Genomic DNA, 13330 nt, shown 5'->3' with positions numbered 1-13330 from the left:
ATATAATGTAGCCTTTTCAACTTTATTAACACCCACAAAATCTTTCCATATTTTCTGACTTTTTGTTACTACAACATTTGCTAGAATGACTACTGCCTAATTTTCCTCTTTCACTCCAGCAATAGTTTCAATATTTTTCTTAAAATCCAAAGGTAAGTACACCACTCTTCCTTCAAACCTCTTTGCAAGTCTGTTGGTGACAGTTTACATGTTTTATGCTCCATCTGAATTATAGTTTGAAAAGAATTAACACATTGAATTAGAACAGACTCATATGTATTCAATTCTGCCAGTTCCTCCGGAATAGCTACTAATTCTAAGTTATTATGTACTGCTCTAAAAGGCATTTTGTTCTCTTCTAATTTGTTATAACAATATTTACATATACGTTGATCACTACCTAACTCAAATTGACCTTTCACCAACAAGTAAATTGTAAATTCTACCCACTTACCATTGTTCTCCTTTTCACTTTTCAAATACAAATCAACATTCCTACTTTAACTTTTATAATTAGTAAGTCAACAACAAACACAAACATAGTCTCGTATTTCACACCACACTACATTAAACTTTCCAATTTCTTCTTCAAACTGATCAGTGCTAATCACTTTCCCATCTCCTCCAACATCTGTAATTGTCAAACTTTCACGTTCTATGAACTGATCCTCTGAACTAAAATATCGCATTTCAAAATCATCACACTTTTTTTGAACAACTAATCAAGAAGCATATAAAGGACTTGTACTCAGTTCACTTAAAAATAATGCAGAACTTTTTACATAGTACACTTTCCTCACAAACCTCCGCATTTCTGAATAACATACTGCTAACATCCTCAACTGATAAAAAACACTTTTACAAACTTCTCTTCAAAGACAAGCCAGAAAATGCCCATACTTCTCAGTATATTTTCTTACGTGACATAGATCTAGTCCTTGTAACAACTTAACAATCTGTTTAATACTTTCTCTTCAAAATCACAATGAATAACTTCTGTTTTAAATTGAAAGCACTATCCACTACACTTTCAATACGCTGTTTCTCTTTCAATTCAAAAACATTCCTTTTATATTTGAAGCATTCTTTCATTGAATTCTGAATCTCTCTAGATCGACAAAGTCTCTGACGATTTTCATGAAACTCCTTTTGTCTCCGAGTAACAGATACTATTTCTTTATCATCTTTCCTTTTCCTGGTATTAGAAATTGAACTCTGCTTCACCTTGCTTGAAAAATTCCTATTTTTCCTCTTGTGTGATCCTTTTTTCATCTTGTACTTATAGCAGAACAAAGGGGCAGATTTATGAGCCCCTTGCGCCACTTTTGCGTCACTTTTCTCATGTTAAAAGTGACGCAAAAGTGGCGCAAGGGGCTCATAAATCTGCCCCAAAGTTTTTCTGTACTACTCCCATTTTTTCCAAATACAAACTTTTGCCTTTTGCACAAATACATATTTATTACTCTTTTCTTTTATTTTTTACTTCTTCTTGGCATTTTCAAATTTGAATCCAAACGAAATAATTTTCTGAAAAAAAAGAAATAGATTCAATTATTTTCCACATTTATTCACAATGTTAAAATTACATACAATTACAAAACTTCCACTAACGACTTCCACACTCAGGGCTGGAACGTGATTGAACACGACAGAGCAGCACTAACATGACAAGTAGTGCCATAGAACATACAGCAAGTATTTATTTAATTATTTACAAACACCTTTACAATTTATATGTAACTGCACTACCTCGTACTTTTCACCTCTCCGCCGCACCCCACCACCCCCCACCACTCTCTCTGCAACCCACCACAGACAAATTTCTAGATAGTAGTTTTGAAAAATTTCAATCTATGTACTTAAGATGATATTATCAACCAAAAACTAAAGCACACACAAAATTTACCATTATTAGCCTACAATTTTATCTACAACTTTTCAAACATAACACTGCCCCCTAGGTTTTAAGTGCAGGGGGGTGTCTGTGGGTGTCTGAGCAACAGCACTTTATTTTAGGTGGCCTCGAAACAGGTCTTTATGGGGGTCTACTTTCGGGCCTTGCAAACCTCATCCCTTTCTTTTTTCTTTATTGCACTGCAGTGAGACTGTGAGAGCAAGCACATTACTCACTACTTAGAAGTGCAGACATCATGCCAGGTGACTCGCATTGTAGGAAAAGGGAAATCCTTTAAAAAGACACTTTTTCTCTTAGAACACCTGCACTTCCGGATCCACACTGACCTCAACACCACCCTCAGAGGAACCCTTGTCTGCAGACCCCCCGGACCCCGGCCACAGTTCAGCGACTCCATCGCCGACCTCGTCAGCACCCACTTCCACGGACTACATCCTCCGCGGAGACCTGAACTTCCACCTTGAGAACAACAACGACACCAACTCCTCCACCCTGATCAACAACCTCGCCAACCTCAGCCTCAGACAACTGGTCACCGCACCCATCCACGCCACCGGCCACACCCTCGACCCCATCTTCTCCACGAGCACCCACGTTTCCTTCGACCACACCACTGAACTCCACTGGACCGATCACCGCTGCATCAGTTTCACCTACAAGAAGCCCACCACGCACCATCGCACCCAACAGCTGCCCCGCCGCTGCTGGAGCAAAGTCACCGAAGACCAGCTGGCCAACACCCTCGTCCGGAACCCACCCACTGACCCCACCAACCCAGACACCGCTGTCCGCAACTTCAGACAATGGATCGACGAGTGCGCCAACACCCTCACCCCGCTCAAGAAACCATCCAACAGCCGCACCAGCAAGAAAGCCGCCTGGTTCACCGAAAAGCTCCAGACCTCCAAACGAACATGCCGGAAACTGGAGAAGAAATGGCTCCACGAACGAACATCGGACAGCTACGCAGCCCACAAGGACGCCACCCGCAGACATCACCACCTCATCAGATCAGCCAAGAGATCAACATTAAAAGCCCGCCTGGACAACAACGCACACGACAGCAAAGAACTCTTCAGCATCGTCAAGGAACTCTCCAAACCCAACGCCAATGCCAATGACATCCTGCCCTCACAAGAACTGTGCGACTTCCACCGCAAGATCGCTGACATCCATGACAGCTTCAATACCATGACTGCCCCGACAATACCAGACCCCAACCCCCGGCGAACACCACCCGCATCAACCGCCTGACCTCCTGGACCAACGTCAACGACGGCGAAACATGCAAGACCATGAACTCCATCCACTCAGGATCACCGTCAGACCCCTGCCCACACCACTTATTCAACAAAGCAGACGCAGCCATCGCACCCCAACTTCGGAAAGTAATCAACATCTCCCTCGAGACAGCCACATTTCTGGAAAGCTGGAAGCCCGCCGATATCAACGCCCTTCTCAAGAAGCCCAAGGCGGACCCCAAGGACCTCAAGAACTTCCGGCCCATCTCCCTGCTCCCGTTCCCGGCAAAGGTCATCGAGAAAGTCGTCAACATGCAACTGACCCGCTACCTCAAGGACAACAACATTGTGGACCCATCACAGCCCGGGTTCCGAAGAAACCACAGCACCGAGACAGCCCTCATCACCGCCACAGGATTCAACTAGACAATGGCGAGACGTAAGCCCTGATCCTCCTGGACCTGTCAGCCGCTTTCGACATGGTCTGCCACCACACACTAAAGACACGCCTCCAAGATGCCGGAATCCAAGAGAAGGCCCTGGACTGGACCACATCCTTCCTCTCTGGGAGAAACCAGAGCGTCCGCCTCCCCCCCTTCCACTCGGAAGCCACCGACATCATCTACGGCGTACCCCAGGGCTCTTCCCTCAGCCCGACGCTGTTCAACGTCTCCATGGCCCCCCTCTCCCACGTCACCTGCCAACATGATCTCAACATCATCTCCTACGCCGACGACACCCAGCTGATCCTCTCCCTCACCAAGGACCCACACACTGCCACAACCAACCTCCACGAGGGAATGAAGGCCGTCGCCGAATGGATGAGGAGCAGCCAACTGAAGCTGAACTCGGACAAGATGGAGGTCCTCATCCTTGGATCCACCTCCTCAGCCTGGGATGACTCCTGGTGGCCAACCATGGAAGGAACAGCACCAACACCCACCGACCACGCACACAACCTGGGAATCATCCTTGACTCCTCCCTCTTCATGTCAAAGCAGGTCAACTCCGTCTCCTCCTCCTGCTACAACACCCTACGCATGCTCCGCAGGATCTACAAGTGGATCCCCACCGAAACAAGAAGAACTGTGACCCAGGCCCTCGTCAGCAGCAGGATGGACTACGGCAACGCACTCTACACAGGTATCCCGGCCAAACACCTGTGACGACTGCAACGCATCCAAAATGCCTCCGCTCGACTGATCCTCAACATTCCTTGCCACAGCCACATCACCCCCCCACCTGAGAGACCTACACTGGCTCCCTGTCGAACAGAGGATCACCTTCAAGCTACTCACCCATGCACACAAAGCCCTTCACAGCACCGGACCAGCCCACCTCAACGGTTGACTCAGCTTCTACACCCCCACCTGCCAGCTCCGGTCCGCCAGCCCCGCCCTCGCTGCTGTCCCCCACATCCAACCAATGACCGCTGGTGGCAGATCCTTCTCCTTCCTCGCCGCCAAGACCTGGAACACCCTCTCCACCCACCTACGGCAGATCCAAGACCTGCTCACCTTCAGAAGACTCCTCAAGAGCAGTAGCAGCACCCCCTCCCCTCAGAGCCTTGAGACCCTCACTGGTAACTAGTGCGCTTTATAAATACAATGGTTGATTGATTGATTGAGTTGCAAACGTGCGACATTTTCTTTATCACCCCAAATACATTACAAACTCAAATTAACGCTGTACCTCATTTTCAAAACAATACAGACCTATAAAGATGACAAACTACACTTCTTCTCTGTGAAAAAATTCCTAAACATATTTAAATTCTTATATAACAACAGCTCAAATTATATGCATATTTCATAACCAATATCAAACACCACACTTTACTAAAACTATATTACTTTGAAATAAAAAATACTGTCAAAATTAAAAACATCACCTCAAATACTTAATCAATACTATAAAACACATAACACACCTTGTTCATTTCTAACTCACCTTTGTAGTTGTTATCCAGATTTCAAATGACACACGCATACAATTCTCTCTTTCTCACATAGTACATGTAAAGCTCCGACTTCATCAAGAATGAAACCAGGAGTGGCACAATTTCTCTGTCGCCCCACACATAAATACATGTAAAGAACAAATCAGAATACTTCATTCCTTCAACGACATTCCAAAACTTACCTCTATTGGTTAATTTTGAATTTTCCTTCCAAAAAGCTACTTATTATTCCGGGCCACATACAGGTCACAAGTTCAACCCATTTTATGACCACACTTTCTGGAACCTTCTACGACACCTGCAGGTTAAATGTACATAATTTATTTTTACCCTAACAATATACTTTTGCAACATTTTATCGAACATTTAACGACACATGCACATTAAAAGTTCACAATAGGGGTCTGTAGTTCATCAGCTTTATTCCCAACTCCAGAAGCACCTCACCTTATGCCCCCAGCGTCATCCGACCCGTAGGAGTTAGTGTTTTCCACTTTCCAAATACCAAATTCATTTCATACAAAAAAATTTACCTTAGCACTCCCTATATAACACCCCCTAAGCACCATACACAAGTTACATTGTTCGAAACAAAAGTTACTCCAAATAGCTATAACTACATGCTGACACTACTTGTGCAGATGTGGCATAGCGGCCAGAGCACATGACTCCACAGCATATGACACACAGTTTGGGCTCACGCTTTCATCCCCAAGTCCAGCAGCAGCTCAGCTTAGCAGCATGAGACGCTACAAATTACCTCACATAATTTCCATACCTCAGAACTTTCAGACCAGCACGGGTCAGTAGTTAATCCTAGTAGTTGTAAACACATGCTGACACTGCTTCCACAGCTGTACTGCAGCGGCCACGGCACATGACTTCATAGCATAAGACACACAATTTAGACTCACACTCTAATCCCCGAGTCCCGCACCACCTCACCTTAGCAGCATCACACTCTAGGTGTCAGGACTCCAAAATTACAGATAGGTTTAATAGCGCATCGAAAGGTCAAAGCTTACACTCCCCGTGCTATGGAAGATACATGGGTGGAGCTGACTCGGAAATGGCACCTAAAAAGGCCACCAGAATTGAGTAGCTGTTAGCGTTCTAGTGCCCAGCAGAGAACGCGCTGGAATTCCAGGTGAGGCTCGCGCTGCTTGTGAACTGCGCACTGGATGTATGACGTTACAACGCATGCTATTACAACGCATACCTTTACAACGCATTTTTTACACCGCAAGTACTACTACAACGCATTACTTTACAACGAATACTCTTACAACGCAAAACCTATTAAAATACTGAAAAGTGCTGTTACAACGAAATCTATTACAACGCATACCATTACAGCGCGTTTTTTTTTTTTTTATTAAATTAAAAGTACAATAAAATCTGGCACGGGATGCAGGGAAATTAGGGGTTTTAGGGTGGGGAAGTGTATTAAAATGTGGAGAACAACTGAGCGTAAATCTACTTAAATGCTTAACAAAATTAGTACTCGAGTATTAAAATTAATACTCGAGTATTAAAATTAATACTCACAATCCCCAAATAAATTCCGTTTTCACACATTTCAAAGATTAACAAAAAGAACGATAGTTAAAACAACAGTACTAACACAATTTGTATCATGAATAAATCGGAAAGTAAGTAAACAGAGTAAAACACACATAAAGATAGGCGCCATTTTAACCATCTCACTTGTAAAACTTGTCCTACCACAGTTTCTATGTAAACAATACCAAAAGACATGTTCCAAAATGGATGCCAAAACGGAGCAAATGAATGAAAACAATATTTTTTAAAAAGCATTTTTAAATTATCATTTTCCACAGTAAAACAAAGCATTTAAAAAAACACAACGAACGCAGTTTTTAAAAAAATTAATAGTGACACAGAGCAAAACTTATAAATACAAGGAAGACACCATTTTGCACTCAGTTGATTATCAACTAGCAGAGAGCCCAGACGTGAAAAGCTGACCCTCTGTCACCTCCACTGCGACCTCCTCAGAGAGAGCACGGATTTCATTCGTAAAAGCATTACAATAGAGCAACTACTAGTAAGTCATTATAATAATTTTAAACGTTGGTTTTGAGGAAAATATATTTTCTTAAGCCAAAAAATTTTTAAATTAAATTCTTAATAATAACTTTTAAAATGTACTGTTTCTAATTTATTATCACTAAAAATACACACCAACTTAAAACAAGTATTTTATTTTCCAAAAACAGAAACTCGGATTATATTGAGATTCAACAACAGGTGTACCTAATTGAGCATCACCACCACGTAAACGACTGACATATAAAATTGTGAAGGTAAATGTAATTTATTTGTAATGGTTTTAATTGTAAAACATATTTTTAAAAATTACCTAAAGTGATGTATGGCAATGGTGTTTTGTTTTTAAACCTCAATCTCACTACATCATAAACGAAAAAATAGCATGATGCAGGAGTAACAATTACTAATAAGACTTCAGTTGGGTACTACATCTGAAAAAGCGATTCATATTACTAGGGCAACTATTTCTATTCAAAGTCCTCGAATATTCTGCATTATAGTAATTTAGTGATAGTATCGGATTAACCTTTTTTTTTTTGCGAAAAATGCATTAAATGTGTAATATGTTTTCTTTCACCAATTGTTACTCATACTCCTTTGTCATATATCAAATTGTTGTTAAAATTTATTTTTTAAACAACCAACGTTGGCTAAGGAACATTAATTTATTCAAGTTTTTTTTTCCACAGAGTACATCTGTACCCAAAAAAAAGTTTATCCTGCTGCAAGCATTAGCTTAAAGGCACGAAAAAAAGCAATAACAGAAAAAGGTATGTTACCTTTTGAGTATTATTTTTACTATACATTTTTAAACCTTCTTTTTGCAATTATTACTCCTCTTACGTACCAAATTAGTAAAATAATGGATAGTTTATAGTAACAATATACTATTTCTTCTCCAGGAAGGTGCAACATTAGGGAGATTTTTTTATAGTGTAGGGGTACATATCTCTATTTCAACTACAGGAAGGTGCATTGGATAGTACAGTGTCATGTAGTATTAGTTATATTGTATGTCATTATTAATTTAAATATACTCAGATTTTAAATTTCAAACCAACGTTAATTTTTTTTTTATCGTCTTTTTTTTCAAAAGACAACAATTTGATTCCTTACAGAAAGATTCTTTCCACCACACACGTTAAATCTAGAATCAACAGACCAAATCATCCTCCGAAGCCTCATCCAGAAAAGCAAGTTCTACAAAACAAGGTATTGATTTTCATGATGGTTTCTTAACCTTCAATATATTAGACTAGCTATCTCATTGCTAATGTTGAAAAGAAACCCAATTTAATTATGGTTACATTTGCAGAATTCAGAATTTTATTTCATGACTAAAGGATGGTGTAGCATTAGGGAAAGTGTTCTCTACTGCAACTTATAACAAATATACAAGTTTTCAAAAATTATTGTAAAATCGCATTTCTCAACATCGTTCAGTTTTCTCATTCTTTTCTATTTTCACTTTTTCAGACATTTATTTTTCCATTCCAAATCCAATCACCTCATAACTGTCTACTGCTGCCTACACGCCATTCCCAATTTAGAAAAGTCAGCAAGAAAAGCAAATTCGAAATAAAAAGGTAATTTTATCCAACATTCTAAGGTGCACCAGTTCTAAATATGTACCATGCTGTAGGGGTAACAATTACTATTCTAACTCCAGGAAGGTGCATCAGTAGGGAAAGTGTTGGATGGTGTAGGGGTGCAATTTACTATTCTAACTCCAGGAAGGTGCATCAGTAGGGAAAGTGTTGGATGGTGTAGGGGTGCAATTTACTATTCTAACTCCAGGAAGGTGCAGCAGTAGGGAAAGTGTTGGATGGTGTAGGGGTGCAATTTACTATTCTAACTCCAGGAAGGTGCATCAGTAGGGAATGTGTTGGCTGGTGTTGGGGTGCAATTTACTATTCTAACTCCAGGAAGGTGCATCAGTAGGGAAAGTGTTGGATGGTGTAGGGGTGCAATTTACTATTCTAACTCCAGGAAGGTGCATCAGTAGGGAAAGTGTTGGATGATGTAGGGGTGCAATTTACTATTCTAACTCCAGGAAGGTGCATCAGTAGAGAAAGTGTTGGATGGTGTAGGGGTGCAATTTACTATTCTAACTCCAGGAAGGTGCATCAGTAGGGAAAGTGTTGGATGATGTAGGGGTGCAATTTACTATTCTAACTCCAGGAAGGTGCATCAGTAGGGAAAGTGTTGGATAGTGTAGGGGTGCAATTTACTATTCTAAATCCAGGAAGGTGCATCAGTATGGAATGTGTTGGATGGTGTTGGGGTGCAATTTACTAATCTAACTCCAGGAAGGTGCAGCAGTAGGGAAAGTGTTGGATGGTGTAGGGGTGCAATTTACTATTCTAACTCCAGGAAGGTGCATCAGTAGGGAAAGTGTTGGATGATGTAGGGGTGCAATTTACTATTCTAACTCCAGGAAGGTGCATCAGTAGGGAAAGTGTTGGAGGGTGTAGGGGTGCAATTTACTATTCTAACTCCAGGAAGGTGCAGCAGTAGGGAAAGTGTTGGATGATGTAGGGGTGCAATTTACTATTCTAACTCCAGGAAGGTGCATCAGTAGGGAAAGTGTTGGATGGTGTAGGGGTGCAATTTACTATTCTAACTCAAGGAAGGTGCATCAGTAGGGAAAGTGTTGGATAGTGTAAACCATATTCCGAAATGCACTTTGCAGCTTAATCATCATTTTTATAACAATCGTTATTTTTCAAAATTTGAAAGTACGCAACTTTTTTGCAGTTCGAAATGAAGAACGACATTACTTTTGTTACTTCCTAAATAAACAAATCAACTTTCTGAACAGTAACTTATAATTTTTTAACAGTTACATACTTTTTTTTACAAAATCAATAAATTTTAGCGACCCGACATAGGCATACATTAATGACATTAATGTGGACATGTTTAAAAACAATTAAGTAATCAATTAGTTTTCCCGCAACCTCCCCTTATTCTTTCCTCACTATATATGTATCCCTTTTAAAGGTTTATTCTACAATTACAAATGAAAATATTTCCTACCTGGCCGCAGATCAGCTTCCTGCTGCTTCCTCCTCCGATGCTCTGCAAAATGGCGTATTACGTCGACGCTCACGTCATTACGTCATCGCGTGCATCTAAATTTGAAGCGGACTACTTTATTTAACTAACCTGTAAATAAATGTTTATAAATGTTAATAAAATATTTATATTTTGTTTCAAAAATGTTACTTACATTGCAAAATTCATTAAAAATATGGTTTATTTTTTCATGATTTTTCAATAAATAAAAAATGTGAAAACAAAAATTGTTTCCTGTCATTATTTTTTAAATAGTTAATTAACTTTCAAATTTATAACTAATTAAATGTAAATTCACTAAATATGTTCCTTACCTCGACTCTATTGTCTTTTCATTTCAAAACTTTCTCTTTCTTCACTTTCTGATCCTTCTTTTCTTGTTCCGCGGGTTGTATATTCTGATGCTGCCAAAATAAATAAAGGACAAAGACACTCATAGACTTCAATGGAAAAGCGTGGGAATTATTTTAAAAAAGTAAGTAATTATTTTTTTTTTTTTTGTTTTAAACTATTACTGTTTTTAAAATGCATTTTTTATTACTCTTTTAATATTTCAAATATTATTATATTTTTAATTATTTTTAATAAATTTATCTAATTTTTATAATAAATAATCCAAAAGTACTCTTCCTTTTTTTAAAAACAATGTTCTCTATTTTTTGTACTTATAAATACTTTAGTATTTACATATCTTATTTCTTAAATTTTTGATAGATACTGTAGTATTAATATTTTTAAAACGTACTCACAAACTTTAAATAAATTAAATTTAAAATATGCTGTTTCTTAATTTGAAAAAACCAATGAACTAAATTAATTTAAGAAATACACTTTAATATTTATAAAATACTCAACTATTAAAATGTATTTACTCACTCTCATTTTTTAGAAAAAATATATTAAATACTCTTTCAATTTAGAATAATTCTCAATTATTTATTTATCTTTAAAAATACTCACTATTCACTGTAATATGTATCAAATTAAATATAAAAACAATCATTCCATTTTCAGAAATACTCAAGTATTAATTTAACTGTCCAACAAAACATTCCTAGTAAAGAAAATACTCAAGTATTAAGTATCAAGAATTAATATTAAAATACTCAAGTATTAATTTAACTATCCAACAAAACATTCCTACTAGACAAAATACTCAAGTATTAATATTAAAATACTCAAGTATTAATTAAACTATCCAACAAAACATTTCTACTAGACAAAATACTAAAGTATAAATATTTTGATAAACAACTCACTTTATTTCAAATACAATATTTTTTATAACAAATAATTATACGATATATATTTATTTTAATTAAAATACCAATATTAAAAAATGCGTTGTAATAGTATATGCGTTGTAAAAGTACTTACCATATAACATCTTGCGTTGTAAATGCATGCGTTGTAAATGCATGCGTTGTAAAGGCATTTTCAAATAATGCGTTGTAAAGGTATATGCGTTGTAAAAGTACTTACCATATAATAGCATGCGTTGTAAAAGCATGCGTTGTAAAAGTTTTTGCGTTGTAAAAAATGCGTTGTAATAGCATAGCGTTGTAAAAGTTGCGTTGTAAAGGTGGTTCCCCCTGCGCACTTCACCAAGAATTTCAGGGAGTCAGGAGCGTTTTAGAGTGTGATAGCGAAATAGTTATTGTGTTAGTTTTTGAGGGTTTATCGTAATCAGGGTAGAGAAAGGCATTCGGGAGTCTGCTGATAACAAATCCGTGAACCGTGTTCAAAGAAGTTAAGCGGCTAGTGAGGAGAGCGGCAGGTCTCCGTGTTGCTGAGGCATTTGTACCGCGTTGAGAGAGACGAAGCAGCGTCGCACTGGAGCATCTGAAAAAAGAAGAAGAAAATGAAGCTAAGTTATCAAAAGCGTATTTTACATGACTGTGAATAGAAGTACATTTGCTGATAGCTATATAAGTAAACGAACTTACTGTGAAGAAAACGACATTTCTGTAACCCAGCACTGGAGTCGAGCGCTGAGTCGGCAAGACCTGTAACAACGAAGAGGTTGTTAGAATTACATGTTAGAACTCATGAGTAAGGTGTAAATAGTAAAAATAAGAGAAACAATACTCGCTATAGAGATAAAAGACGTCTCAGTCTGTAGCTTAGGAATTGAGAGCAATAAGGCAAACCTGAAACAGGAAGAGAAAATACATTAAAAACAAATGATTAATTACCAATAGGAAAAGACCCTAAAAACAGTAAGTTGAATTCTAATTTGAATATAAATAATACAGAGTCAAAGAGGAGAGTGGACGTCCTTAACAAAAAATGTAAATATATTGCAGGTGTGCTAGAAAGAAAGAAAAACTGTGAATAAAGGCAGATAGCAAGGAAGATTAAAATAGAAGAGAATAAACAGAGAATAGAGAAGTAAGTAAAATTACACAGGGGAAAAAGAAAAAGGTTGCATAGAGAAGATAAACATTTGGTTAAGGTTGTTTTTCTAATTGCAGACGAAGAATTCAGTTAAAGAATAAAAGAGCACACACAGAAAAGACTAAATAGAAATAGAAGAGGAGCTGTGTTCTGGAATTAGTAGGGTAAGGAAGCGAGATAACAGGGTTAAAAAGATAAAGACAGGTTTAAGGATTAAATAGTTTTAAGATAACATTAACTCTTGTCTACAGGTTTTTCTCATCAACAATAGAAGTCTGAAGGACGGACTACTGAAGAAACCAGCCAGAACAGTCTCTTCTCTCTTTTGTTATTTTATCCACTTTTCCCCCGTCTCCTATGATAGCCTCTCTAGAGACTTGTTACACTAAGCTCTAGGTTGCTGTTGGGGTGGTTTTGGGAGCTAGCATCTCTGTTCCTGTGTAGTGGCGTACAGAACTTAAAGTCTGACAGAGTGAAGTGCCCAAGTTGCATTTTACACCTGAACAGGGATGGCTGAGGGAATAGACTTACAAGGGTTAGGAACCATATTAGATACCATACAAAAAGAGCTAAGTGCAGTCCGAGAGGAAAACCAGAGCCTTAGATTAGAAGTAGTAAACTCTAGAAAAGAGACCGCAGATTTGGCGCAAAGGCTTAAACAACCTT

The 13330-nt window shown here is 38.6% G+C and overlaps 1 protein-coding gene across 1 annotated transcript in view; it reads left to right on the top strand.

Moving 5' to 3' along the window:
• The window catches only part of LOC146856918 (uncharacterized), a 31953-nt gene extending 21495 nt beyond the window's left edge, over positions 1-10458 (top strand). Inside the window, exons 2-5 of the mRNA XM_085646780.1 lie at positions 7879-7959; positions 8286-8401; positions 8666-8775; positions 10193-10458. Of these exons, the coding sequence (XP_085502906.1) occupies positions 7879-7959; positions 8286-8401; positions 8666-8775; positions 10193-10352 (467 nt within the window). The 3' untranslated portion in view covers positions 10353-10458. The remainder of the gene's footprint in view (positions 1-7878; positions 7960-8285; positions 8402-8665; positions 8776-10192) is intronic.
• The last annotated feature ends 2872 nt before the right edge of the window (positions 10459-13330 follow it).

This window comes from Triturus cristatus, chromosome 3_2, assembly GCF_964204655.1.
Source record: "Triturus cristatus chromosome 3_2, aTriCri1.1, whole genome shotgun sequence".
NCBI classification, from domain to species: Eukaryota; Metazoa; Chordata; class Amphibia; order Caudata; family Salamandridae; genus Triturus; species Triturus cristatus.
The sequence above is the reverse complement of the archived record's forward strand: the minus strand, read 5'-3'. Positions and strand labels throughout refer to the sequence as shown.